The sequence below is a fragment of the Theobroma cacao genome, chromosome 2, assembly GCF_053813885.1.
Source record: "Theobroma cacao isolate CCN51 chromosome 2, ASM5381388v1, whole genome shotgun sequence".
Lineage (NCBI taxonomy): Eukaryota > Viridiplantae > Streptophyta > Magnoliopsida > Malvales > Malvaceae > Theobroma > Theobroma cacao.
The window spans coordinates 16,600,462-16,627,479 of NC_142640.1; the positions used below are offsets into that span (position 1 = coordinate 16,600,462).

Below are 27,018 nucleotides of genomic sequence, written 5' to 3' on the forward strand. Positions count from 1 at the left end.
ACACCACTGCGAAACAAGTTTGGGATAAACTTAGAATCATTCATGAAGGGACTTCACAAGTCAAGGAGTCCAAAATTGCTCCCTTAACCCATAACTATGAAATGTTCAAGATGGAACCTAGTGAAGATATCCCCAGCATTCTTGATAGGTTTATTAACATCACCAACAAACTTAGTCAATTAGGTAAGCCAATTCCTGAACATGAACTTGTCAAAAGGCTTGCTAAGAAAAGCTACGGAAGAGATTAAAGTTCCTCATGGAAGATCATAATTAAAAATGAATCTAACAAGAAAGAAGTTATTATATGTTTTGAGTGCAAAAAACCAGGACACTTCAAATCAAAATGCCCATTGTCGAAAGAGGATACTCCTAAGTAAAATAGAAAATGAAAGAAAGCTACGGTGGCTGCAACCTAGTCTAATAGTGATACATCAAGTTCAGAAGTTGAAGAGAAAATGGAAAAAAAAAAAAAAGCAAACCTATGTCTGATGGCCAAAGATGATGAATCTGAGGTATCCTCTACCCTTTGTGATATTTCAATTGATGAATTTCAAGAAGAATATGAATGCCTCTATGATGAGTTTGAAAAACTTGCATCAAAATATAAAGCCTTAAAAAGAAAGACTACATCTCTTGAGAATGATCTAGAAAAGATAAGATATGATTTCAACTCTATTTTTTAACAAAGAGATTTCTTTCAAACTGAACAAGAACATTCTAAAACAGATTTTAAACTTTAGAAATTGGAACTTGAAAACATAAATGAAGCGTTGCAAAAGGAAATTGATGAAAACATTGCTCTTAAGGGCTTGACAAGAGAAACATCAAGAAGAAATACAACCTTTAAGCGAAATTCTCATGGTTACTCATCTAAGTGTTATGTATGTGGCAAAATAGGTTATCTTTCTTATGAATGTCATAAAAGAAAAAGCACTCAAAGAACAAAAATGATTTAAGTACCAAAAGGCTCTCATGTATCAACTAACCTTCAAGGACCCATCAAGGTATGGGTACCTATTAGGAAAGATTGAAAATATGTTTTACAGGTTGAGCTAAACCAAGAGGACATATGTTCAAAAGCTCAACTGAAGCAGAAGCAACCATGGTACATGGATAATGGCTATTCAAGACATATGATAGGAAATGAAATGCTATTTGCTCAACTGGATAAGAAAAAATGCGGTACAGTATCATTTGGTGATGATTCAAAAGGCAGAATTCATGGTATAGGAACTATTGGTAAAAATTATAATGCTCAAATAAATCATGTTCTGTTTGTTAAAGGCTTAAAGCATAATCTATTAAGTATCAGTCAATTGTGTGACAAAGGGTTTAAAGTATGTTTTGATTCACATAAATGTGAAGTTATAGATATTAGTACCAACAAAATTGCATTTATAGGAAAAAGAATCAAAAACATGTATGTCATATTTCTTGAAGATCTTGACCTAGATTGTGAGACATGTCTTATGGTAAATGATGAAAATGATAACTAGTTATGGCATCGAAGACTTGGACATGCAAGCATGCATACCATTTCAAAACTAATGAGAAAAAATTTGGTTATTGGATTACTTAAAATAAAATTCGAAAATGATCAGATTTGTGATGCTTGTCAATTAAGGAAACAAGTTAGAACATCATTCAAAGCCAAAAAGATTATTTCCACTTCTAGACCTCTTGAATTGTTACATATAGATTTATTTGGTCCAATCAGCATAACCAACATATGAGGCAAGTCATATGGTTTTGTGATAGTTAATGACTATTCCAGATATACTTGGGTCTACTTCCTTGCTTACAAAAATGATGCATGACTTACATTTGCAAATCACTATAAAAGAGTTCAAAATGGAAAAAAGACTTCTCATTATCAGCATTAGAAGTGATCATGGTGGTGAGTTTGAAGGAGACGAATTTAAAAATTTTTACAATGACAAAAGGTTAGATCACAACTTTTCCACACCTAAAACACCTCAACAAAATGGAGTTGTTGAGACAAAAAATTGAACTTTAAAAGAAATGGCTCGAACCATGCTTTATGAAAACAATTTACCAAAGTATTTTTTGGCAAAAGCTGTTAATACAGCAGCCTACATTCTAAATAGAGTTTCAATAAAGGCCATGATATCTAAAACTCCTTATGAATTATACAAAGGCAGAAAACCAAATATTTCTCATTTTAGAAGTTTCGGTTGTAAATGTTTTGTTTTGAACAATGAAAAACATATTCTTGGAAAATTTGATGCTAAAAGTGATGAGGCAATATTTCTAGGTAACCAAGGGAGTTAGTCACTAAAATTCAAAAGTGAAGTTGGCTGCTTAAAGATAAGCTCTTAATCGATTAAATTCTTACTTAACCAATTAACAAAGTAAAGCAAATTGTGAGACAGAGAAGACTTAATCGACTAAGAAGTATGGTTAGCCTGCTAAAAGCTCACTGTCAGAGAATTTGAATTTGAATGTCTGAAGACAAACTAACTACTAGAAAGGGTTTTAAACTGTTTCCAATGGTTTTAAGCTGTCAACATCCATCAGAGTTGATTTTTTAAATATAAAAGACATCTCCAACAACTGAGAATATCAAGATATGCTTTCAAAAACAAAAAGAGACCAAAAATAGCAAAAATTCTCTCAATCTTCTTATGTTTCACTTTAATCTTTGTAATAGAGTTTACCGCTTCATCTTGTACCATTCAAATCAAGTTAGTGATCATAGGTACTTTTTCATATTTATACTCCTTGATTACTTAGAGTGTGCGAGGCACTCTAAAGGGATTAATTAAGCTTGGGTTAGCTTGGTTGCTATTATAGGTTCTAACTTAGCCTTAGAAAAGTTAGTTTTAGGGGTTTGGTTGATCTCGAGAAAAATCATTGTTCAAGGTTGTGGTTGAGCCTATGAAAAGCCATTGTAAAAGCTTAGTGGAAGCTTGGGAATTCCACTGATTCTAGTGAATTGATTTGAAATCCTTGATTGGAAGATCAAGATAAGGGATGTAGGTCAAAGAGACCAAAGCACTATAAATCTTTGTGCATTGTCTACCCTCTTTTATTCTTTCTTTTCATTCTCCTTTAAAGCATCATTCTATCTAGTTTTCAAATTTTTATCATCTACCGTTAACAAGCTCAAAATTAAAGGTTAAGATTAGTGACATTTAGAAAGAGCTATTCACCCCCTTCTAGCACACACCTAAGGACCAACATCCATGACTTAACTCGTGGCTATTATTCATGTTGTTCAGATATAATTGAGTAATTGGTTGTCTTGAGTGGAAGCATCCACCCGAGCGTCGAACAGATTATCCTATACTTAAGTGAAGAGGGCGTAATCCGTAACAGTTGGTATCAGAGCACAATGAGACGTGCTGAGCGAAAAAGCAAACATGGTGACCACGCGAAGTTCACCAAAGGACCATAAGAGGATTAATGACCTATAGGTTGCAGTGGTCGCTAATAACTCTATTATATAGAGTTATTTTGACACATTTTGGGGGCTTAAATAGTGAGATCTTTAAGATTGTAGATTCGAATCGTAGCATCTAAGGTGTTTTTTTAGTTTAAGTTTGATTACGTGTTTAGTAGTTAATTTCAGTTATTTAAGTTAAATTTTATGTTATTTTGTTTTAAATTACATTAAGAGTAGTATTGGTAATTTCTCTTATTGCTTTTGTAAGAAATTTGATGAAAAAGGCTCATTTGATGAAAATCCATGCAAGTATGGTGATGGCTTCATTTGTATATGTTGCGGTATTTTGACCATATCTCTGTATAAAGAACTCCAAATGAAGTGATTCTTGAACCAATAGACTTATAAGAGGAAGGCATACAACTTTTATGTTGATACTTCACCCAGTTTGGATTGGATCATGGTCAAAATATTTGTCTAATTCAAAGCACTATAGCAATATACATGGACTGAATATGATGCAGTATTTGGAGCATATCATTGGAAATTGAAAAGATAGGGCTACAACTTTTATGTTTATCACTTTTCCCAGTTCACACCAGATTAGAGTAAAAATCATATTCAAATTTGATAGATCGTCGCAACACTAGGAGAACAAAGCTGCAGCGCTGGTGAAAAGAAGCTCACCATACAATTTTCTCGAGAGCTCAGTGCTGGAGAAGTAGCGTTGCAACACTACTGTAGCAAAAAAACCAGCACCACAGCTCCAAGAAATCAAGGCCGCGACACTGGGCGATTTTCTAAAAATAAAAATTTGACGGGATTTTGGAAATTAAGTTACTTAGAGCTTATTTAAAGAACCTTTTTCAAAGGTTTTAAGGAGGAGGCAGCAACCAACTATTCTAGAGATTTAGAACCGAGAACAAAGTAAGAAAACAAAAGAATTTGAGAGAGAATGGAGATCATAAAGCTTCAATAATTAGTTTTTTTCTCTACTTTTGTGTTTTTCCTATTTTCTTTGACTTTGATTCATGGCTAAATTTCTTTGGATACTGTTTTTATTTGTTATTATGAGCTAAATTATCTTTCTAGGATTGTGGTGAATTTCAACATGTAGTTTGAATATTAGTTTCTTTTTTATTTATCATGAATGGTTGTAGTTGTGTTGATTCAAATATGTTCTTAATGCTTTTGATTGCTTGACCAACAATTAACTGATTTGTGAATCTAATGAGACTCGACAAAGAGATTTTAGATTGGACTAAGGTTTGAATAATGTATGTTTATGTCACTTAGGTGATCTGCTTTGCAATTCGAGTAGACATACGCCAATTGCCATACATAGCCACATTAGGACACTTGCTTAATGAACTTAATTTAATTAATTCCTATAGATATATAGTGAACTAATTAAGTTAGGTATTTATATGAGCAACTCAACGGAAACTTGTCCATAGCTTTGGATTATAGGTTAGTCAAGCCACTCAAGAAAGATAAATGATAAGAAAAGCTGGTATCAGATAAAATGTTGAATAAACCCATAATCCTAGGTCTTTAATATATTGTTTTTCTTAACTTATTTAATTTGTTAGTTTATTTAGTGTTGATTTTTAATTATTTTTAATTAGTTTTTCTTATATTTTTGAATTACTTAAATAAGATTAATTTGTTTTATAATTTTAGTACTTAGTGAAACTTTAGAAACAAATCTCCGTGGGAACGATACTCTACTTATCACTATACAACTTGTTCGATACGTATACTTGTGTATACAAAATCAACAACAACTGCAGTAAAAGCTCAGATGGTCCTGCGAAAGCGAATAGATGAAATTGAGATTGTCTAGTAAGAACTATCTAAGATGATTAATACCCTAAATGATGAGACCAGGGATGCGTTAAGCACTCTCCAAGGCAAGATTAGGAAATTGAAAGCTCAGGTAAATCTTTTGGTTATTGTTGTAGGTAATATTAGTGAAAACTCAAGAGATCAAGGTAAAAGTGCCAAAGTGCCAAAGTGCCAAAGCTCAACCAATATGAAGGGCCAGAGATGCTAAGGAGTTGGAGAACTTCCTCTTTGATATTGATCAGTATTTTCGAGCTATGCACACCAAGTCGAAGGAGGATAAAGTGGCGATGGCTTCAATGTATCTTGTTAGGGATGCAAAGTTATGGTGGCATTCCAAAATTCATTGATAAAGAGTGCTGCATCAACACTTGAACAGACCTCAAGCAAGAACTGAAGAACCAATTTCTACCTAAGAATGTTAAGTATATGGCGTGGCGAAAGCTACGATAGTTGTCATAAATGGGATCAATGCGGGAGTTTGTCAGGACCTTCTATACTCTCATGCTAAATATTAGAGATATGAACGAAAAGATAGATTGTTCTATTTCCTCAAAAGTCTCAAACCATGGTCGAGTACGGAGTTATAGTGATAGAAGGTACAGGATGTGACTTCGGCAATGACGACTACCAAGCACCTTATTGATTATAATGAAAACTCTAACAAAAAGAAATACCTTTTATCCAGGACCAGTAGCTCTAGCTCCAACAATGGGATAAAAGTTTTGAGAGTTAACAGACCCTCGAGTGAAGGAGGCAACAAGAGACCACTTTTTAGAGACTCACCCCAATTGAGAACAAACAAGTCGTGGAACTTCAAGCCACAACCTCTAATATCTTGTTTTTTATGCAAAAAACCACATCGAATAGTTGATTATCCTCACCGAGTAGCTCTTAATGGGATATGCATTGGCAATGTTGAGACACCATCACCCCACACCATAGTCGAAGAACAGAGGAAGAGCCGGCATGAATGGGTTTCATTCATTTCCTCAACACTTTACAAACGTGATTAAAAAGATGGAGAAGGAGCCCCAACGAGGTGCAATCTAAAGGTTAAGAAAGACTTTGGACAGATAAAAGCAATTAACTCACCAACCTTCGTTATTGTGGGGAATTCAAAAAATGTGAAGATCAAGATTGGTTCTTGGGAAAAGAGTGTAAATTGAACTGTAGCTACAATAGATTATTTTGACTTTGACTTTGTCTTTAAATTAGATTTCATGACAAAAGCACAGACCATTCCATTTGCTGTGACTACTTTATGTTTTTTAAAGGACAACCATGTGTGGTATCAACTACAATTCTACCTAAGAGTAGGAAGAAGGTTATATCAGCCATTCAAATTAATAACAAATTAAAAGAGGAAAATTGTCCTACATGGCGGTGTCGATCTACAAAGGTGGAGAAAGCCATGATCTAGTACTTGTAGGAGTAAAGTTAGTTTTAGAAGAATGTAAGGATATGATACCAAAACAATTACATAAAACGCTACCACCTCAACGAACAATTGATCACGAGATAGAACTACTTTCGAGTTAAGCCGTGAGCAAAAGTATCATATAGGATGGCTCCCCCAAAGCTAGCATAGCTAAGGAAACAAGTTTACAATTGTGCGTGGACCATCGAGCTCTAAACAAGTTCAAAGTACAAAATAAATATCATATTCCTCTAATAATATATATATTTAACCAGTTGAGTTGTGCAAAGTAATTTTCCAAATTAGATCTTAAGTTTGGCTATATTCAAGTTAGAATTGCTGATGGGGATGAATCGAAAACCACTTGTGTCACACGGTATAATGCATTTGAATTTCTTGTTATACTTTTTGGACTAACCAATGCTCTTACCACATTTTGTACATTGATGAATCAGGTTTTTCATGACTATTTGGACAAGTTTGTTGTACTTTACTTGGACGACATCATATACAACTCAACACTGAAGGAGTATCAAAACATTTGCGAAAAGTGTTTCAAAGGCTTCGGGATAATCAATTATATATGAATAGGAAGAAGTGAGCTTTTGCACAAACTCGAATTCAGTTTTTAGGTCATATCATTGAGCAGGGTCACTCTTGAATAGACATGTAGAAGGTGAAGGCCATTAAGGAATGGGCGACTCCTAAGAATACAATCGAACTTTGCTCATTCTCAAGGCTAGCTATTTATTACCGGAGATTTATGGAAGGCTATTCAAAAAAGACGATGGTACTCACGAAATTACTCAAGAATGAGCAAAAGTGGAGTTAGACACAACAATTTCAAGTCACTTTCGAAGGCTTGAAAAAGGTAATGATGACAGACCCTATTTTAGCCCTCCCAAACAACGAAAAGCCTTTTGAGGTACAGACAGATGCATCAGACTTTGCTCTCAGAGGAGTATTGTTACAAGAACAACACCCAATTAAGTTTAAAAGATGTAAACTGAACGAAGTAGAAAGAAAATACATGGCATAGGAGAAAGAACTACTAACAATGATTCATTGTTTACGAGGTGTGATGACACTACTTGTTAGGATCTTAATTCGTGGTTAAGATTGACAACACTGCTGTAAGCCACTTTCTCACACAACCAAAACTTACAAAAGCGAGATGGAAAGAGCTCCTAGCTGAGTTTGATTTCTCCTTTGAGCACAAAATCGAAAGGACCAACAATGTAACAAACTCCCTAAGTAGAAAGATCGAGTCCACAACTCTTAGGGTGATAGTGCCAATGATAGCCAGCAAAGTGACCACAAATATCCATAATCTTATTAAAGAAAACTTGCATCAAGATCCCCAAGCAATCGCCATCATGAAGTTTATGGAGAGTGGACAGTCAAAATACTTTTGGGTGAAAAATAAACTTTTGCTAACAAAAAACCATGCATATTTGTTCTAAGAGTGAGAGAGTTGAGACAGAAGTTGATGTGAAAATGTCACGACACCTTTTGGGTAAGACACCTAAGTTGGCAACGAACCGTTGCACCACTCAAACATGGTTACTATTAGCCTCATATGCAGCAAGATGTGATGGATTATACCAAGACATGTCTCATTTGCGAACAAGACAAAATGGACAAACAGAGACAGACGGGAATGCTCGAACCTCTACCAGTGCCAACCAAATCATGGGAAAACATTTCTCTAGACTTCATAGTAAGACTTTCTAAAGTGGGAGATATGATAACGATCTTGGTAGTGGTGGACCATTTCTCCAACTACGCGACGGTCATCCCAGTGTAAAAGTTTGATTTAATAGAAGAAACGGGTTGTACGATTTTTAAACATGTGGTAAAATACTAGGGTGTTCCTAAAAGCATTATCAGTGACAAAGATCTAAGGTTTACATGTTTCTTTTAAAAAAAAAATTTCAAACTATTAAGGTCAGAACTCAACATCTCTTTCAATTATCACCCGTAAATAAATGGCTAGATAAAATGCTTTAATAGGTTACTAGAAGAATATCTGCGACACTTTGTATAGGCAAACCAAAAAAATTGGCCTTACCTGCTAAATGTGGCCAAACTATGTTTCAACTCTCAAAAATGCTCAGCCATTAATAAAACCCCTTTCGAAGTCATCACCAAATAACAACCTAGACTTCTCCATACCTAAATGGAATCATATAATGGGAAGAGTCCTCAAGCATTCAACTTTGCTAAAGAGTGTAGATAAAACACTGAAATCGTCAAAGCCTATTTAGAGGAAGCCTCAAACTGCATGAAGAAATGGGTAGATAAAGATTGAAAGGAGCAACACTTTAAGGTAGGAGACTTGATACTAGTGAAGTTGGTACTCGAACAATTTCAATTCTTAAGGGAAAGAGATCGAAAAATGGTGCAGAAGCATGAAGGCCCAACACCAATTATGGCCAAGGTGGGGAAAACTTCTTACAAGCTTGATCTGCCCAAGTGGATGAAGGTACACCTCGTGTTTTACATCAATAACCTAAAGCCATTCCATGCAGATCTAATAGATGCAAACATGAGTCAAGCTACGAGAGCCACCATCACAACATAGAGTAGAGGAGATTTTGGCAAGAAGGATGACGACAATCAATCGACGATCAACATAGGAGTATTTAGTGAGATGGGACAATTTATGGCCAGATGAAATCACTTAGGAGAAGGAAGCCGATCTCCGCACCTTCAAGCAAAAGATTGAAGAATTCTAAGCCAACCAGTTAACAAAGGCGTCAACAGATTGAGTGGGGGAGGTTGTCATGAGCCAACCTTGTACAAGGCTATAATAAGGTAGAATTCCTTAGGAGATTAAGTTTTTTGTACTTCTAAAGGAGATATCCCTCCTTTCAAACATTGTAATGGCTCTTGGTAACATCTCTAGAAATACTTGTTAAGTCTTAAGGGAGAAAAACCCTTTAAGAAATGAATGTCCCTATCTTAAGCATTGTAATGGCTATTGGTGAAATACTTGTAAAATCTTGTAAACTCTTTATAGAGAGTGAGCAGTCAATAGGTTGTTAGGTTGTCTTAATGGTTCAGGTGTTTCTGTGGCTAGCCATTTAGGGTTACCCCTATGGCCTGATGATGGCACGTTCTTTCTCTTAGTCTCTTTGTACTTATTTGTAATATTAATAAAACATTTTCTTTTATATAACACTGATGGTTGCATATATAGCATTCGGTATGCCCTTTGATTTTAATACTGCTTTCCATGACTTAACTTGTGGCTATTATTCATGCTTTTCAGATATAATCGAGCAATTGGCTAGCTTAGTGGAACTATCCACACAAGCATTACATGAACTATTGTGTACTTAAGTGAAAATGGCATAATCCCTGACACAAAAGTATACACTAGTTTATTGTAAATGAAACTAACAAATGCCATGAGGAAAATTTTTACTATGTATCATTGTTGGCGTGAACAAATTTTTTTTTTCTTCCCTTCAAAATAGTCCCTTCTCCTTTTCATGGCTATTAGCTAGTGGCCAAATTTGGCTCCTGCCGCTCAAGTGAGAGGGGCGAAACTGGCCTACTTATGTTGTCGACCTAGCGCAAGGTAAAGAAAAAGACAAAACTAAGAATAAAAAAACTTAAGTATCTTAAGGATAATTAGACATGACAAATTTTGTCATTAAATATAATAACATGTGGTAACACATGGACAATGACAATGAAATTTTTGCAAGTAGTTTATGTTAGTTGAACATACGTAACAATTCGTGTTTTTGATCCCCCTAATTCTGTTTAGTTACGGTCAGTTTCAATTGACGTTAAGGGTGTTTTTGTTTTGAAGTAAAAGTTTTTTCAGAAAACATTTATTGGACATATAGGTGTTTAAAGGACTGAAAATGAAATTCCAAAAGAAAATGTTTTACAAGTCAACAAGTAAAAGAAACATTGACTCCCAAAATTGTCTTACACCTTTGAGGGATGTAAGACAATTTCTTTAAGGCAAAAAAAAAAGACTACTGTTAATAAAAAACTTTTACCCTAAAGCTTGAGTTCGTAGCTTTGTCATCCCTTCTTCACCATCCATTTTTCCTCCTTGGGTTCCTCCATCGACGGTGGTAAAGCTCCCTCCAATGGCAAATCTCTCTTCTTTCAGTCAACTATGCTTTGGTTTCCTTTTTCCCTCTCAAATGTGAAATTTCCTTAGGTTATGTATGATTGAGCAAAAAATATTGGGGATCTATAATTTTTGAAGTGTCTATACTTTATCTAGTTGCAAGTTATATAAAGATTGGTTGCTAGGTATTTAGGTATTTTTCATATTCTTCAAATCTGCTTATTGCTAGTTATGATTTTTGGCTTAGGTTACATAATCTTTCATTTGAAGTCAAGCTGAAATTTCATTTGAAGTGATTGTAATTGCATATGTTTTTGCTTGTGTTTAGGAATTTTGGTGATGTGATTATGGGATTAAACTATTAACCAAATAATGTGGTTGTTGGAGTTTTGGAATTGAAACAATTTTTCATAAGACACTTGGATGTTTGAAAGTCAACGACTTTGTAGTTTCAACAATTAACCCAAAATCTTTTCTGGTTGAATGTTGATATTCTATTTAAAGTTACAAGTTTATTCTGAGTTTGACTAAATTTGAAAGTTAGGAGCAGAGAGGAATCTAAGGCTTTAAGTTTTTTTTTTTAGTTACAATTAGCAAGTCAGTTACAATTTTTTTTTTTTGGTATCATTTATGCATGCTAGTTAGTGTCATGTTGGCATTAGCAATACTTGAAGGTAAGTATTTGAGAAAGTAGTAATTTTAAATGGTGTATGCATGATCCATGACTCGTTTTCTGTCTCCCTCCCTCTCCTATATTCTTTCAATATTTATTACGAACTTGTGGTTCTTTCAATGTTTATCAAGTAGTTCCCCCCTCCACCCCAAGTTTTAGCTGCATTTGGTAATTTTGATATGAGAATCCTTATCTTCTAGTTTGCACCATGATGCAATATGAGAAATATATCCACTTAAGAGAAAAATAAGTAAGTTTTTACAAATCCATATTTTTCTAAGAATTTTCTTATTATCTTATCTGGCTTTGCATTCTGTTACACCTTGCCACCTTGTGTTTTTCTCTTTTGTATTGTTTTGTTTTTTTTTTTCTTTTTTATTTAAAAGAACTCAATATGCAATCAAAAGTTATTTTGGTTAATTAACTGTTAAATGTGATCAGTATGTTTGAAATGGTTGAAATAGTATATAACTTGAGTCTATGTTATGAGTGAATGTTGAGTAATCTATAAATTGGTAATGCATCCTAGTTTTGATTAATATTAGAGATTGAATGGTTGTATGATCTCTCTCTCTATCTTTTGATTTTGCCCAGATTCTTGAACCACTTTCATTCTCATGTCACTAGGAGTTTATTCTATATTCATGGAGATAAATAGCCTAAATAGCTAATTCATCTTGATTTTTTCAAATTATGCATCAAAAAGTATTGGTTTAAAAAGGAATATTAAGTACCAATGACCAGCATGAGTTCAAGGCTTTGTAGATCCTAATTTGGTTTGTCTTTGTTGGGTTCTTATTCCTTCTTGTCCCCTATTTTGTGGTGTAATTTCCAACAGGTCTATTTAATGATTCCTTGTTTGGTGATTTTATTATGTGTGTGTGTGTGTTTGTATGTGTGTGTGATATTATATTTATGTCTTGTAGATGGATACAAAATCTTTGCACGCAACAGTTATGGGTGTAGCTGCATCGGTATTAGCTTTCAGAGTTATTTTTATTAAAAGATATAGATTTAGAAACCATATACCTAGTGAGCCTAGTGTCAATCGAGATCAATAGAGTGTTGTGCATTAATAATATTTTATATAAAGGTGATCTCCATTATATAAACCAAATTAGGATGAGAGCACTAGCATTTTTTAAGTTGTGTGACGTTTTTAGTAGGAACAATTTGTTACAATCAAGTAGATATGTGTCTGTAGAAGAACAAGTGATTATATTTTTACAAATAATTAGTCATAAGGTAAGGTTGTGAGTGATTGGATCGAGATATTTTAGATCAATTGAGATGATTCATCGATACTTTAGAATTGTCTTGAAAGCCATATTGAAATTACATAAGGATATGATTAGGCTACCCGATGATTCCACTCCACTTGAGATAAGGAATAATCACAAATTTTATCCATACTTTAAGGTATGAATTAGTATGTGTTAGTTCTTTTCTTTTCTTTTTATTTTTATAAAAAAGATTTATAATTAAATTGTACGATAATAATAGGATTATGTAGGAGCGTTAAATGGCACTCATGTTCATGCATTTGTGCCACTTGAGATTCAAGGAAGATTTCGTGGTTGAAAAGAGGGAACCACACAAAATTTATTAATTGCAATAGGTTTTAACTTTAAATTTACCTTTGTGTTTGCTAGTTGGGAAAGCAATGCACATGATTGTTGTATTTCGAGTGATGCACTTTTAAGGCTAGGAGGATTTAGAATTCCAGAAGGTTAGATAATGAACTTTAAAAATTTAAGAATTATCATTCATTTGATAACTAATTTATTTAGCAATAATATAATGTTTGTAAACTTGTAGGCAAATATTATCTTGCTAATGTTGGATATGGCATTCGAAATGGAATTATAAGTCAATATAAAAGTGTTCAATATCATTTAAAAAAGTTTAGTAATGTTTGTCCTGAAAATGAGAAGGAACTTTTTAATCTTAGCTTATCATCATTGCGAACAACTATTGAATGAGTATTTGGGATTTTGAAGGAATGTTTTCGCATGCTAGATTCCAAACCATTTTAGAATTATGACATGCAAGTCGATATCATTTTATATTGTTGTATCCTAGATAACCACATAATGAGAGTTGATCCTAGTGACTTACTTAATCAATTATCATTATATGACATAAAGTCTGAAAGAATAAGAATTGTTCCAACAGCTCATGAAGAAAGAGAAGCAACTAGAGCATAGATGACTAAAAGAGATGAAATTCCACATGCTATGTGATTGATTATGGGGCTAGGAGAATGTAATTTTAATTTTTTGTTTGTTTTCTAATTTATGTTTTGAACATTGATATGTTGCTAAAGTTTTATATTATGTATGTTTTTACTTGTTTGAAATTGTTGCATTGAACATTTAAGTTGCTATTAACATTTTATGTACTTTTTTCTTTATTATTGGTTTCCTATATATATTTACATATGATTATTTATTGTATTTTTTTGTGACTTATTTGTTTTAAATATAAATCATTATGTTAAAGATGGTAAAGCCAAAAATTTTGGTGAACAAAACCTATGGAGCATATATTACTTGAGATATTTGTTGATGAGGCTCAAAAAGGAAACAAGCCTTCCAATATCTTTAATGCCTTCCCATACACTCAAGTAGTGCAAGCTATAAATGAAAATTTTAATGTTCAATGTGAAACAAAACTATGCGAAGAATCATATTAGGATAGTGAAAAATAAATGGAATACTATCAAAAAAATTTTAGCCAAGAGTGGATTTGGATGGGATGACAACCTAAAAATGTTCACTGCAGACAGACAAGTGTATGATGATGAAGTCATGGTTTGTATATATTTTACTTAATTCTTTTTTATTTAAATTTTATTATACACTTTTCATATTGTATATTAAAAAGTTAATTCTTTTTTTATATATAATTCCAAGTACATTCTAAGCGTGAACCTTTCATCAACAAGAAGATTAACATGTTTAATGAAATGGCATTAGTCGTTGGAAAAGATATGGCAACTGGGAGCTTCGCCAAATCATTTACTGATATAGATTTTTAGACTCATACCAAAGCTAATGCAATGCCTGTAGACTTGGACAAAGATGTTGATATGGAGGTGCGAGGAAGGCAGTCATCTTCATTAATGGAAACTTCACTACCACGATCTAGACGCAAATGATCATGCAGACATTCTTTTGAAGATGACAACATAATATTCATGTTAGAAAAATTGAGAAACATTGCATCTGCTATTAAAAGGCTAAGTGATGATAAAATTGATGATAGCCTTTTTTATGCTCAAGTGATGAGCATGGATGGATATGATGAGCAATTTCTTATCTCTGCATTTGATTATTTAATGGAGCATGAGAAACAAGCAAAGGCATTCATGGTCAGAAGCGACAATCTAAAAACAGCTTGGCTAGACAAAATCATGTTTCGAGGGACTAACGATTAGATTTTATGATTTGCAGGATGTGTGTTAGACATTGCAGGATGTTTAATTATGTATGTAGGAACCATAATGTAGAATGATTAACTATATTCCTAGTAGGTTTTATGAAGGATGATTTTATATTACTAATAAGTTTATGTAGAATGATTAATTATATTACTAGTAGGTTTTATTATTTTGGATAATATTTGTAAGATGTTTGTTGGATATTTTCTTAATGTTTTTAATTATATATCCAATATGAATTTGTAGGATGATTAATGATATGTTTTATTATTAATGTAGAATGTTTTTATTATGCAAGATTATTAATTTTGATTGATGCATAGATTTTTAAGTATTTTATTATTATATCATATTTTTATGTTCAAATTAAAATTTAGATGTTATATATAATTAATGAATATTAATATTTTCATACTTCTAAAGATGTTAGAGAATTGGTATTTATATAATTTTTAAAATTTTAGTGATGGAGAAAAATATTTTTCAAAAGATGATCCAAACAACGGAAAATGTTTTTAACAGATTATCCAAATAATAGAAAATATTAAATTTTCTTGTAAAATATTTAACACAGAAAAAATTTTCCCTTGGCAAATTATTTTACGATTAACAAACAAACCCTAAGTTATTTATTCATCTCATTATTTATTTAGTAAATTTTAATAGGTAATTTATTGATTTTTTACCCTAACAGTACATCTAAAATTTATTAAATTTTAGTTTTTTATGAAAATAAAATTATTAAACATTAATTGAATTAAAATTATAATTATGAACCACAAACTTGATCATCATGTACATGTGCCAATATGTTAAGCATAAAAATCAAATTAAATATTTGTTCAATTATAAATTTATTTAAGCCAAAAAAATATATATTTCATATTTGTTGCAATTATTGTTATCTAAAATTCAAGCTAAAGGAAAATATATATGAAGAATGCATAGTATTGTTATCATTTTGAAAATTTTAAAATTACAAAATCATCAAATTACTTATGACTACGAATACTACATTTAACAGTAGAGTTTTTTTTCTTTTTTGATAAAGAAAAAGAACATTAGACTATTTTTTGAAATAGGGGCTTGATGAATGTGCTTAAGTGAGAAAAATAGCAACACAAGGATAGCTTAATTATTTTCCCAACACGAGGCAAAATAATGGTCGGCCGTATACGCACGGAAAGCTGTGGCCCAGTTCTCTGGTCGCCCACGTGGTTAAGGGCTCTGAGGGATCAATTTGTCCTGGACTCTTTTTTGGTTGTCAAATATCCCCCACCTCCGCTTGGACGCAAGAAACCAAGTTCTGGCTTGTGCTTTGATATTTTCTATCCCCTCCTCCCCACAAAGTCAATAGTCAATCACTGCCATTACTCACCATCCACTTTGAAGGGAAAAATAGAAACAAAAAAAACAAAAATAATTCCTGGAAAGGAAAAGGAAGACACTGGCATGGCATGGGATTTCATGGCGGTTGCCAGTAGTAAAGGAGAAAAGAGAGGTTTGATTTCAAGGAGAGAAACAAACTCCATGCTTGGTTGGGAGAATAACTAAAATGAGTCTATTCTTAAAAGAACATTTGTTTTTTATTTGGATGTCAAATGTTTTAAAGAATGGCCATTCTTTTAAAATGGTTATTTCCCAAAATCAGTTAAAACCAAGAAATAGCTATATCAACTTTCTTATGATATTAATTATTTCATAATTGAAGAATAATCTTAAAAAATCATAAAGATCAAAATGCTCTTTACAAGTTTAAAAACTTACAACCTTACCTACATAAAAACTTTCTTTTTTTTTTCTCTCTTTTCATTCCCCCTTCATTCCCTGCCTTGTTCTTTCTCTCTAATTTTTAATTGTATATTGTAAAAATGATATTTTAATGTTAAAAAATAATTAAAATTATTAATATTTAATTATAACATCATTTAAATTATAAATATAATATTAATATTTTAAAATATTAATGATTATATTATAATTAATATTAATATATAAATTATCAATTATTAATATTTAAAAAATAAAATAAAATCAAATATTAATTATATATTATAAAAAATAATAGTTTAAATTTAAAAATTAACTAAAATTATTAATGTTTTAATCATAATAACATTTAAATATAAATAAAATATTAATATTTTAAAATTTTATTTATTAAATTATAAATGAAGTATTAATATTTTAAGTTAAATATAAATTGTTAATATTTAAAAATAAAATAAAGTTAAATTTTAATTATATATTACAAAAATGAAATTATTTAAAATTATTAATATTTTAATCATAATAAATTTAAATTATAAATAAATATTAATACCCTAAATTTAAATGATTAAATTATGAATAAATACTAATACTTAAATTATCAATTATTAATATTTTAAATTAATTATAAATTATTAATATTTAAAAAATAAAATAAAGTAAAAATAAATAATCATATTATAACAAAAGGTATTTTTATCTTTTTATCATCTATTCCCTTATAACTCCAAAATTATTTTTACCAACCAAACATCAAATTTATAATAACAATCCCTACTCTATTACATTCCATAAATTAAATAATTCTTTCTTTATTCTATTTTTACAAAATAATTATTTTATTTCATTCTGCGAACCAAACATGCTTAACTAGAGAAAAAAAAAAAAGAAGGAAAATTGTGTCATGCATCTTCAAAGGACATCGTAATGACAACGTTTTAATTATGTTAACAGTAGAATAAGCTTGTAGAATCTGGAATGCTTTGGGAATTAGGTATAAGAGAAAAAAGGTGTTGTTTTTAGAAAGTAGGAGGTTAAGCTTATAGAATTGGAAAGATGAGTACAATAGATTGTGCTTCATTTGGTTACTTCCGAGAGAGCCAGTGGTGGAGTTAGGATTTTATATTTGGCGGCCAAAAGTGAAAGACAATATAAAGTAACTTAGACGAAAAAATTCATATAAAAATTATTTAAATAAATTCTAAAAATCATTTAAAAAATCAATCTTAATAATTTACTTAAAAAATTAACTAGTATAATCATAAATATTTTAATAATGATAATAATCCCAATCTCTAGATAAATCTTAACAACAAACAAAAATTAACAAATATAATAACAAAAATCTTAATAGAAAGCAATCCATTAAAAAATATTAAAAGCAATCAATAAATAATTCAATGGGAAGCAATTTGTTAAAATTAATCACAAAAATTAAATACAATATCTTTAAACAAATCAATGAGGTAGCAATCCCGAATTAAAAACTTAATTATTCACAAGAATCCAAACAAATAAAAATAACACCAATAATTTGGAAGAAAGCAATCAAACAATTCCTAAATAAATAAGTAATAATTAACTTTACGTGCTTAATTAAATTCTTGATTTGTTGTCTTCAACAAAAAATTACTAAGATAATAAATCCTAAATCAAAATCATCAAGTAGAAATTCTTAAATAAAAAAAATATAAAAATAAAAATATTAAAAATAAAATAAGTAAATAAATCAAACTTACCAATTATCATAATATAAAAATTGAATGCTGGCAAGCAAAAGTGTAAAAGAAATTTTTTTTTTTGTTTTTATAGTGTTTGGGGTAAAAGAAAAAAGATCGATGGGTTTGTTGTGAAGTTTTGAAGAAGTAGAGTTTGTAATAATTCTATTGTAATAGGTTTTATTTTAATTTTATTAAAATTAGTTATTAACTAATTATTGTGAAACATCTCATTAAATAAAAAATTATCATATAGATAAAATTATAAAATTTCAAAAAAAATAAAAATATGTTAAAATTTTAAAAAATTTATAAGAGTGAAATTATTAAATTTTGAAAAAATAAAAAAAATTAAAAATTTTTGAAATTATTGGGGGGGCGGGGGCCCCTACTAGCCCCCCTCCCCTCCCTCCGCCTCTGTGGAGAGCCACTGTTCAACTTGGATTGGTTGATGTGGTAAAAGTTCGAGTTTTCATGGTTCAGCTCAGGACTGGGATAATTGCTATGAGATTTTCTTTTGGATGAACAAGATTACTTTTGTTTTTTATTTCACCTAGGCTAAAATAGTGTGTCAATCTTTGAGTTTGTACAACACAAAAATATAAAAGATATTGTTTTATGTGCGCCTCACTCCTCGGCCCAGTCGTAGCACATTTCCTACTTGTTAGTCCTTTTTCTAGAAAAATAGGCGCGCCAATAGGGGAAAATGGTCTCTCCCCAAAAACCACCCAAAAATGAAAAAGCAGCCGCAATGAAAGACGACATGCACGCAAGCCACGTGTCATAGCGATTCCGTTATCAAGGCCGCACACCGACCGACTTAACTTGCTTCTAATACTGCTACTAAGTTACTCCACCTTGGCCCCTCATTTTTCTTTTTAAGTAACTCATCCGTATCAATTATTCCATTAACTTCCTGCGTTGCTCCTCCTCTTCTTTATCTCCTTTTCCCTGCAAGACAAACAAAAAGCAAAAAAATAGAAAAAAAGCAAAGAACAATTTTTTTAAAAAAATTAGGACAAAAACCGTCCGAGAATGGGGAGGAGGAAGGTGCAGATGAAGCGAATCGAAGATAAGAGCAGTCGCCAAGTCACCTTTTCGAAACGCCGCTCCGGCTTGATCAAGAAGGCTCGTGAACTCTCCGTTCTCTGCGACGTCGAGATCGCTCTCGTTATCTTCTCCAGCCGCGGCAGGCTCTACGAGTTCTCTAGCGCCGACGGGTACGCTCTTCTCGCTCTATGTCACTCTGTTATCTCTCTCTCTCTCTCTCTCTCTTCCTTCTGTCTTTGCTCTGCCTTTTGGTTTTCGAATGAGTCAACGGAAAGTCAGAGATTATTCAAACAATTTTGAAACCTTACTATTTTAGTGCTACCTAAGTTGATTTTCCCCCATTTTGTTTTGTTAGTGTACGTATTCGACTTTGCATTTATTTCTTTTTCTGTTCATATATATATATTCATATTTGTCTTCTTTATTGCCTTAATTGGTCCCTAGGGATGTAGAGCTGCTTCTATCTCTAGGAACTAGGCGCGTTTCCATTATTTTATGCCTGGAATGGCTCCAAAAGCGAGTCCGTTTTCTTTAAAAGCCCAAATCCTTTAGTTTTATCTTTTGTATGTACTTTCCCATGCTCAAGTCAGCTCTTATATAAAATTAGTAACTATAATCTAAAAGAGTCTTGTTTTTTTTTTATTGATTTATTTTTAACTTTATTTTTGTTCACGCACAGTTGCTCTAAAATGTGGTTCAAACCTCAAAATTTACGGCAGTTTTAGTTGTTGCTTTACGATTTTTTTTTTTTGAAAGATATTGCTTTAGGATATTATGATGTTTGCTTCTGCGTAGACGAAGATTTTCCCTGCTGCTGCATGATATTGTAGCGTTCTATTTACTGTATTTCCTCCACGTGTATGTGACCGATCGAATTGATTAAAGTCACCGCGAAGATGCCAGCAGCAGATTTTTGTGTTGCTGGGCTTTTCTAGTGACTCATGATATATTCTTATGCAACGTAACGATATTGTCTCTTCCTTCTCATTTTAGCGTCTTAGGAAGCAATCTATTTGTATAGCATTTTTGGCTTTTTTTTCTCTCTGATAGCGAAACACCAAGCGCTTTGGTCCATTGCCTGTCCCCTTCAGTGCTGATAAAGTTTTGCCACGTTTAACGTTGACCCACTGAAACGTTAAACATGAGAGACGTTTGTTGAGGATAAGTTGGGGACTGTCATCAAGTGAAAGGATATCACGAAAGAGCCATTCGTAATGGGTTTAACAAGAGGAAGTCTGCAGGAGAACTTGGCTCACGGCAAGAGAAATGCAATTAATTTGGTAGAGGATCTACCTAGCTTTAGGTGGAAATGAAGGATGTGAAGGATTGAAGTAGATGATGAATTTGGACTTAGGTGCTTTTAGATACACTTACTAGGGGAATCAAGTATCTCCGTTAAGCATGAGATGAGGAAAAGATGTTTAAATAGTTTTAGGGAAGTCTAGATATATGTTCAGATTGTGATTCTGTTGAAGCAATAAGAAAAGAGAGGATGGATATATCATCACATTGCAAAAAGCTGTGTCATCCTATGCTATGCTCTACTATAGGTCTCGAGTAATACCGGTGAAATTTAAACTACATAAATTGTTTTAGGAGAACTTATTAATCTAGTCTTCTGGATTCTCCCATGGTTAAATTCTTTTTTGCATGTAGGCCAATAGTGTTTGAGTAATTACTATTCAAGAAAAAGTATGCAAGTGCACTTTTCCAAGATGACATTCTAGTATATTAGGCTTAAAAGGATATGCAAGTGCACTTAGTTTCATAAAGTTTGCAACGAGGTAACTGGGATGCCAAGGTCATAATTTTCATGTAAGTGAGCTTATATGTTATGACATGTAATTTCATTTTTGTGTGTTCTTGTGAGCAGTCAATTTAGTTGCAACTAGGGAGTTGATTGGATTTAATTAGTAGGAAAATAAGGATATTGGGAATAATTTGATGATTATTAAGTAGATATTGACATGACAAACAATTATTGGAATTTAGCAAAGGCACCAATGGAGAAAAAGTTTGAGAATGAGTTATAACAAAATAATTAGGGGAGATAAAGAATCGTGACATTTGCAAAATTTAGATGGAGATTTTTTTTAAAAAAAAAGTTGTACTCTTATTAATAACTTTATAAACGGAGCTCAAACCAATCAAAACAAAGTGGGGAGAAAAGGCATTAATACACCCAACAAATTCCCCCAGCAAGTTACACAATAACAATTGGTAAATGAACACAAAACAAGTTCACCTCTAGCATAATGCCTAAGCACAATAGCATTGAAACTATTTGCCAACTACTCAACCAAAAAGCTACACTTTCCTTGCTCTCTCCTGGTTTTCATCTGGTCATGAGTGTCCACACTTGAAATTGTAGCTTCAACACACACTAAATGTCTTGCTTATCCCACCTTCCACAACTTTCTTTCTTTTCAAGCATCTAGCAGTAGAACAACACCAAGCAGTGCCATACCGCCCTTCCATCACATACATCCTTATAGCTCAACCTCAACAATGTATGTAGCATAATAAATTTAAAGCACAAGCATGTAACACAAATAGACCAATCATTTTGTTATAAGGCAATGGATCTTCAATAGACAATTCTTTTCTAATAGGATCAACTTTTAATAAACTTCAAACCAATTTCCAGTTAAAACACTGGTAAGAGACCCTTTATTCTTTGTACTTAACTTTTTGCAAGGTTATCAGCAACCTCATTTGCCTCTCTATGTATATGGTGGATGTCATACCTTTTTAACTATTTTTTAGGTACTTTATGTGCAATATATAGTTCCTCATTCTCCATAGAGCTTCCTGGGGCTTTTTAATCCAATTCATCCCATTACTTGACTCACTTTCCACAATAAGTATATGTGTATCAACCCATTTAGCGGTGGTAAAAATGGTGACCTTTTTGATGGCCAATAGTTTAGCACCATTGGACTCTTGGATGCGCACATCTTTAGAGAAAATGATCAGAATAGTGTTTGTTTCATTGTGCAAGACACCTTTTATTCTAATTTTCCATGGGCATGCCCTTACATCCTCATCAACATTGAATTTTAGTGACCCCTGAAGTGGTTTTTTCCATGGGTGAGTTGTGTTCTTTTCTTTGGTTGGCTTTGCAGTTGATGTGAGAATAGGACACCTAAACAAATCCAAAGTCAAAACATTCTCATCTAACCATTTTTCTTTAATTTGCCATGCAATTCTTAGTTTCACATTTTCTTAAAGTTGTTAAGCATTTCACATTTTACTTTTAAAAACAATCTACTTGTGTAAGAGCCACAATGAGCATATAATAACAGAGAATGCCATGCACCATACCTGCCTATTTCGTTTTGAAATCTGCATGTCATTCCATGCCAAAAAGAAAAAAAAAATGGCAATTTGAGGGGTTACTCGTCCAATCCCCAACATTGACACCACTTTACCCAAATCTTTCATGATTCCATACGAGTGAAGAATAAATGACTTATCGACTTCATTTCCTTATTGCATAATGGACATATTGTCAAGCTACTACTTACCACTCCTCTATGAGCTAATTCCATTTTTACTATCATCATTCCTTTAAATATTTGCCATACGAAGAACTCCAACTTATGAGACATAAGTCCCACCCATATCTTCTTCCAATGGTCTAGTCTCACATTGTTGGTTGTCATAATTGATCTATAAAAGAAATTAACAGAATAATTGCCACTTGGTGAGCCTTTCCCCACTATTTTTTTCCATCTCTAAACATTCTCGTAATAACCATATTAAATGGCTCCATTACTCTTTTTCCTTGTCAAAAGGGTTCCTTCTCAACTTAATCTTCCACCTTTAAACAATCTTTTTCCATTCCTCGAATTCCTTAATCTTTCCTCTTTTTTTAACTGCCAACTTGAAAATCCTTGGGTATATTGTCGAAAAAGCATGCCTTTTATCCATTCCTCACTCCAAAAGGATAATTATTTTTGTTCCCCACCACATATCCCAAGCCACATTCACAATGGGAAAAAACCTATTTGAAGTGAGTGATCTAACGATATTCATCCACAATGTTGATGCCATACTACAACTTCTCGATTTCAGTAATAGGTATCCATTTATTGAGTAGTGCTTTGTTTTTCATTTGCATATCAATCACTCTAAATCCGCTAAAATCTTTATTTTTGTAGATAGACTCCCAATCAACATTAAGTATTTCCTCTTTGTGGATGACCTTTCTACCTTGAATGTTATCCCATCTCTTTAGTCCTTAACGACCTCCTTATCAATACCCACACTGAAGAGATTGTTTTTTTGAAAATTAATCTCCAACCCCGAAATGACTTGGTAACATTTCGTATTCTCTTGACATTCAACAAACACTTTAATTTTGGTTCATAGAATATCATTATGTTATCTGCATATTAGATATGAGAACTTTCCAATCTGTTTTTATTAATCTCTACCTTTTGCAAAGGCTTATGCATGTCACTTTGTTCATCATGTTGGTCTTGTTGGAGTGTTAGAAAGGGGTGAATAACAGTCCAAATTTTAAGATCAGTTCTTTTTAAATTATAGAACTTTGAACTAGTTGAAAGAAGAAGCATTTAAAGCTTGTAGTAGTTAAAAGATAACTAGTAAATAAGGATATAGAGAAGTGGACAATGCAAGAGTATTTATAATGGTTCGGTCCCCTTGACCTACATCTACTACCTTAATATTCCAATCAAGGATTTTCAATCCAACTTCACTATACCAATGGAATTAACAGCTTCCACTAAGCTTTTACAACGTAAGCTTAGATTAGAGCTTAACTTCCTTTAATAGATTAGAGCTTCACTTCCTTTAGCTTAACCGATTAACACAAGCTCTAATCAATTAAAAATTCTTCAAATTTGCACTTCTTCATTTTGGCTTCATTCAATGGTCAACATCACTTTGAATTTAAATTTTGGCACTTAGGGATTCTTCAAGTCTTTTGCTCTAACCGATTAACTCCATGCCTTAATTGATTAGTACATCTCTGTTTTCCTTTGTCCAGCAATATCTTAATTAGTTAAGCCTAGTGCTAACTTATTAAAATTTTTCTGTTTTGCTTTAACTTGTATCCCCGTTATTCCTTAACTGATTAAGGCCTTTTGATAATCAATTACAAAAGCTTTGTCTTCACTAGCTCTTTTCATCTTTCCCATTTTTATTGATTAGTCTCTATTATATGATCTTGTTTTTAATCATTCATTTCATTGAGGGAATTTACTTTATCCTACACACTTAAATAATGAAGTAAAACATTAATGAATGAGAAATGTTTTATTATCATCAAAAACATATGGAGCCAACACATCAAACATTGGAAAGCTTCTTCTACTATATTGGAAAAGAAGAGTAATAATGGGCATTTTATCTCAATCCTTTCCTCACCTTGAATTGTCTCATTGTTGTCCTACTAACCAACAAAGATTAAGGTTGAGGAAATACATCATCTAACTCCACCTTGATGCAATCATCCAAAGCCCATCTTTCTCGTAGCAAAATCTAAAAATGTAAAAGAAATATAAGACTCAGAAACCTCAATGATGCATGTAGCATAATAGAATTTAAAGCACAAACATGTAACACAAGTAAAGCAATTATTTTGTTCAAGGCAATGAATCATAAATAGACAATTCGTTCTAACAAGGATGGACTTATAGTAAATCTTAGACCAATTTCTAGTTAGAACACCAGTTAGAGATCATTCATTGTTTGAAGTCCACAATTTTGCAAGGTTATTGACAACCTCATTTGCTTTTCAATGCATATGGTAGATGTCCTAGCTTTTTAATTATCTTTTAGTTACTTTATGTGCAACTTGCGATTCTTCATCCTCCATGGAGCTTTTTGAGGGTTTTGTTAACCCAATTCATCGCATTACTTGACTCACTTTTACACAATAATCTTATGTATCAACCTATCTAGAAATGGTAAAAATGGTGAAAGCCTTTTCCATGGCCAATAATATAGCACCATTAAACTCTTGTATCCCCATATCTTTAAAGAAAATGATCAAAATAATGATCAAAATAGTGTATGGTTCATTGCGTAACACACCTTCTATTCCAATTTGTCATGGGCATCTCCTTGCAACCTTATCAACGTTGAATTTCAATGACCCATGAGGTGGTTTTTTCAATGTGTACGTTGTGTTCTTTTCTTTGGTTGGTTTTGCAATTAATGCGAGAGTGGGCGATCAAAACAAATCCAAAGCCTAAACATTCTAATCTAACTTTTTTTCTTTAATCTGCCATGCAATTCCTAGTTTCAAATTTTCACAAAGTTGTAAGGCATCTCACATTTTACCTTTAAAAGCAATCTCGTTGTGGAAGAGCCATAATAAAGAATGCCATGCGCCTTACTTGCCCATTTCCTTTTGAAAACTGCATGTCGTTCCACACCAAAATGAAAGGAATGGCATCTTTTAGGGGTTACTGACCCAACTCCCCACGTTAACCCTACTTTAGCCAAAATCTTTCATGATTCCACACAAGTGAAGAATAAGTGACTTACCAATTTTGTTTTCTTATTACATGGTGGACATATCGTCAAGCTCCTGCTTACCCATTCTATTTTTAGCTAATTCCACTTTTACCACCACTTTTCCTTTCAATATATGCCATACAAAGATCTCCAACTTATGATCCATAAGTCTCACCCATATCGTCTTCCAATGGTCTAGTCTCACATTGTTGGTTGTCATAATTGGTCTACAAAAAGGAATTGGTAGTATAACTACCACTTGCTGAGCCTTTCCCCATTATTTTTTCTTCCATCTTTGAATCAACATAAATTCTTGTAATAACTATACTAAATGGTTCCATTGCTCTATTTCCCAATCCAAAGGGTTCCTTCTCAACTTAATCTTTCACCTTCGAACAATGTTTTTCCATTCCTCGAATTTATTCTCATCTTTTTAATTGCTAACGTGAAAATCCTTAGGTACCTTTATTGAAGAAGCTTGCCTTCAATCCATTGCCCCCTTTAGAAGGATGTAGTATTTTCATTCCCCACCACCTATCCCAAGCCAGATTCACAATGGGAAAGAACATTTCATCTAGAATGAGTGGTCTAATAATATTCATCCATAGTGTTAATACTTTACTACTACTTCTCAATTTTAGTAACAGTTATCCACTTAGTGAGTAACGCTTTATTTTTCATCTATTTGTCAATGACAATATCCACCAAAATCCTTGTATTTGTAGTTAGACTCCCAATCATGTTGGTCCCAAATAAATGTGCTAGAGGGGGGGTGAACAACACTTTTTGGCTCTTGGCAAGATGAACTAATTTGAAAAGCAATAAAAATAAAAACAGAGTAGACAATGCACAGGAATTTATAATGGTTCGGTCCAAAACTTACATCCACTACCTTGATTATCTAACCAAGGATTTTTCAACCAATCCACTAAGAACCGGTGAAATTAACAAGTTTTCACCAAGCTTTACAATTGCTTTTATCAGGCTTACCCAAAACCTTTCACAATAGTTTTTCTCGGGCTCAACTATAACCCAACACCTAACTTTTCAAGGCTAAGTTAGAACCTTTACACTCAACCAAGCTAACCCAAGCTTGATTGAACCCCTTA

At 32.5% G+C, this 27,018-nt stretch overlaps 1 protein-coding gene and 1 pseudogene across 1 annotated transcript in view; both read left to right on the forward strand.

The window, feature by feature from the left end:
- The first annotated feature begins 12,787 nt into the window (after nt 1-12,787).
- On the forward strand, nt 12,788-13,647 carry LOC148764111 (uncharacterized; annotated as a pseudogene).
- A 5,552-nt stretch (nt 13,648-19,199) lies between these two features.
- The window catches only part of LOC18608962 (agamous-like MADS-box protein AGL27), a 32,026-nt gene continuing 24,207 nt past the window's right edge, over nt 19,200-27,018 (forward strand). Inside the window, exon 1 of the mRNA XM_007043892.3 lies at nt 19,200-19,590. Within this exon, the coding sequence (XP_007043954.2) occupies nt 19,406-19,590 (185 nt within the window). The 5' untranslated portion in view covers nt 19,200-19,405. The remainder of the gene's footprint in view (nt 19,591-27,018) is intronic.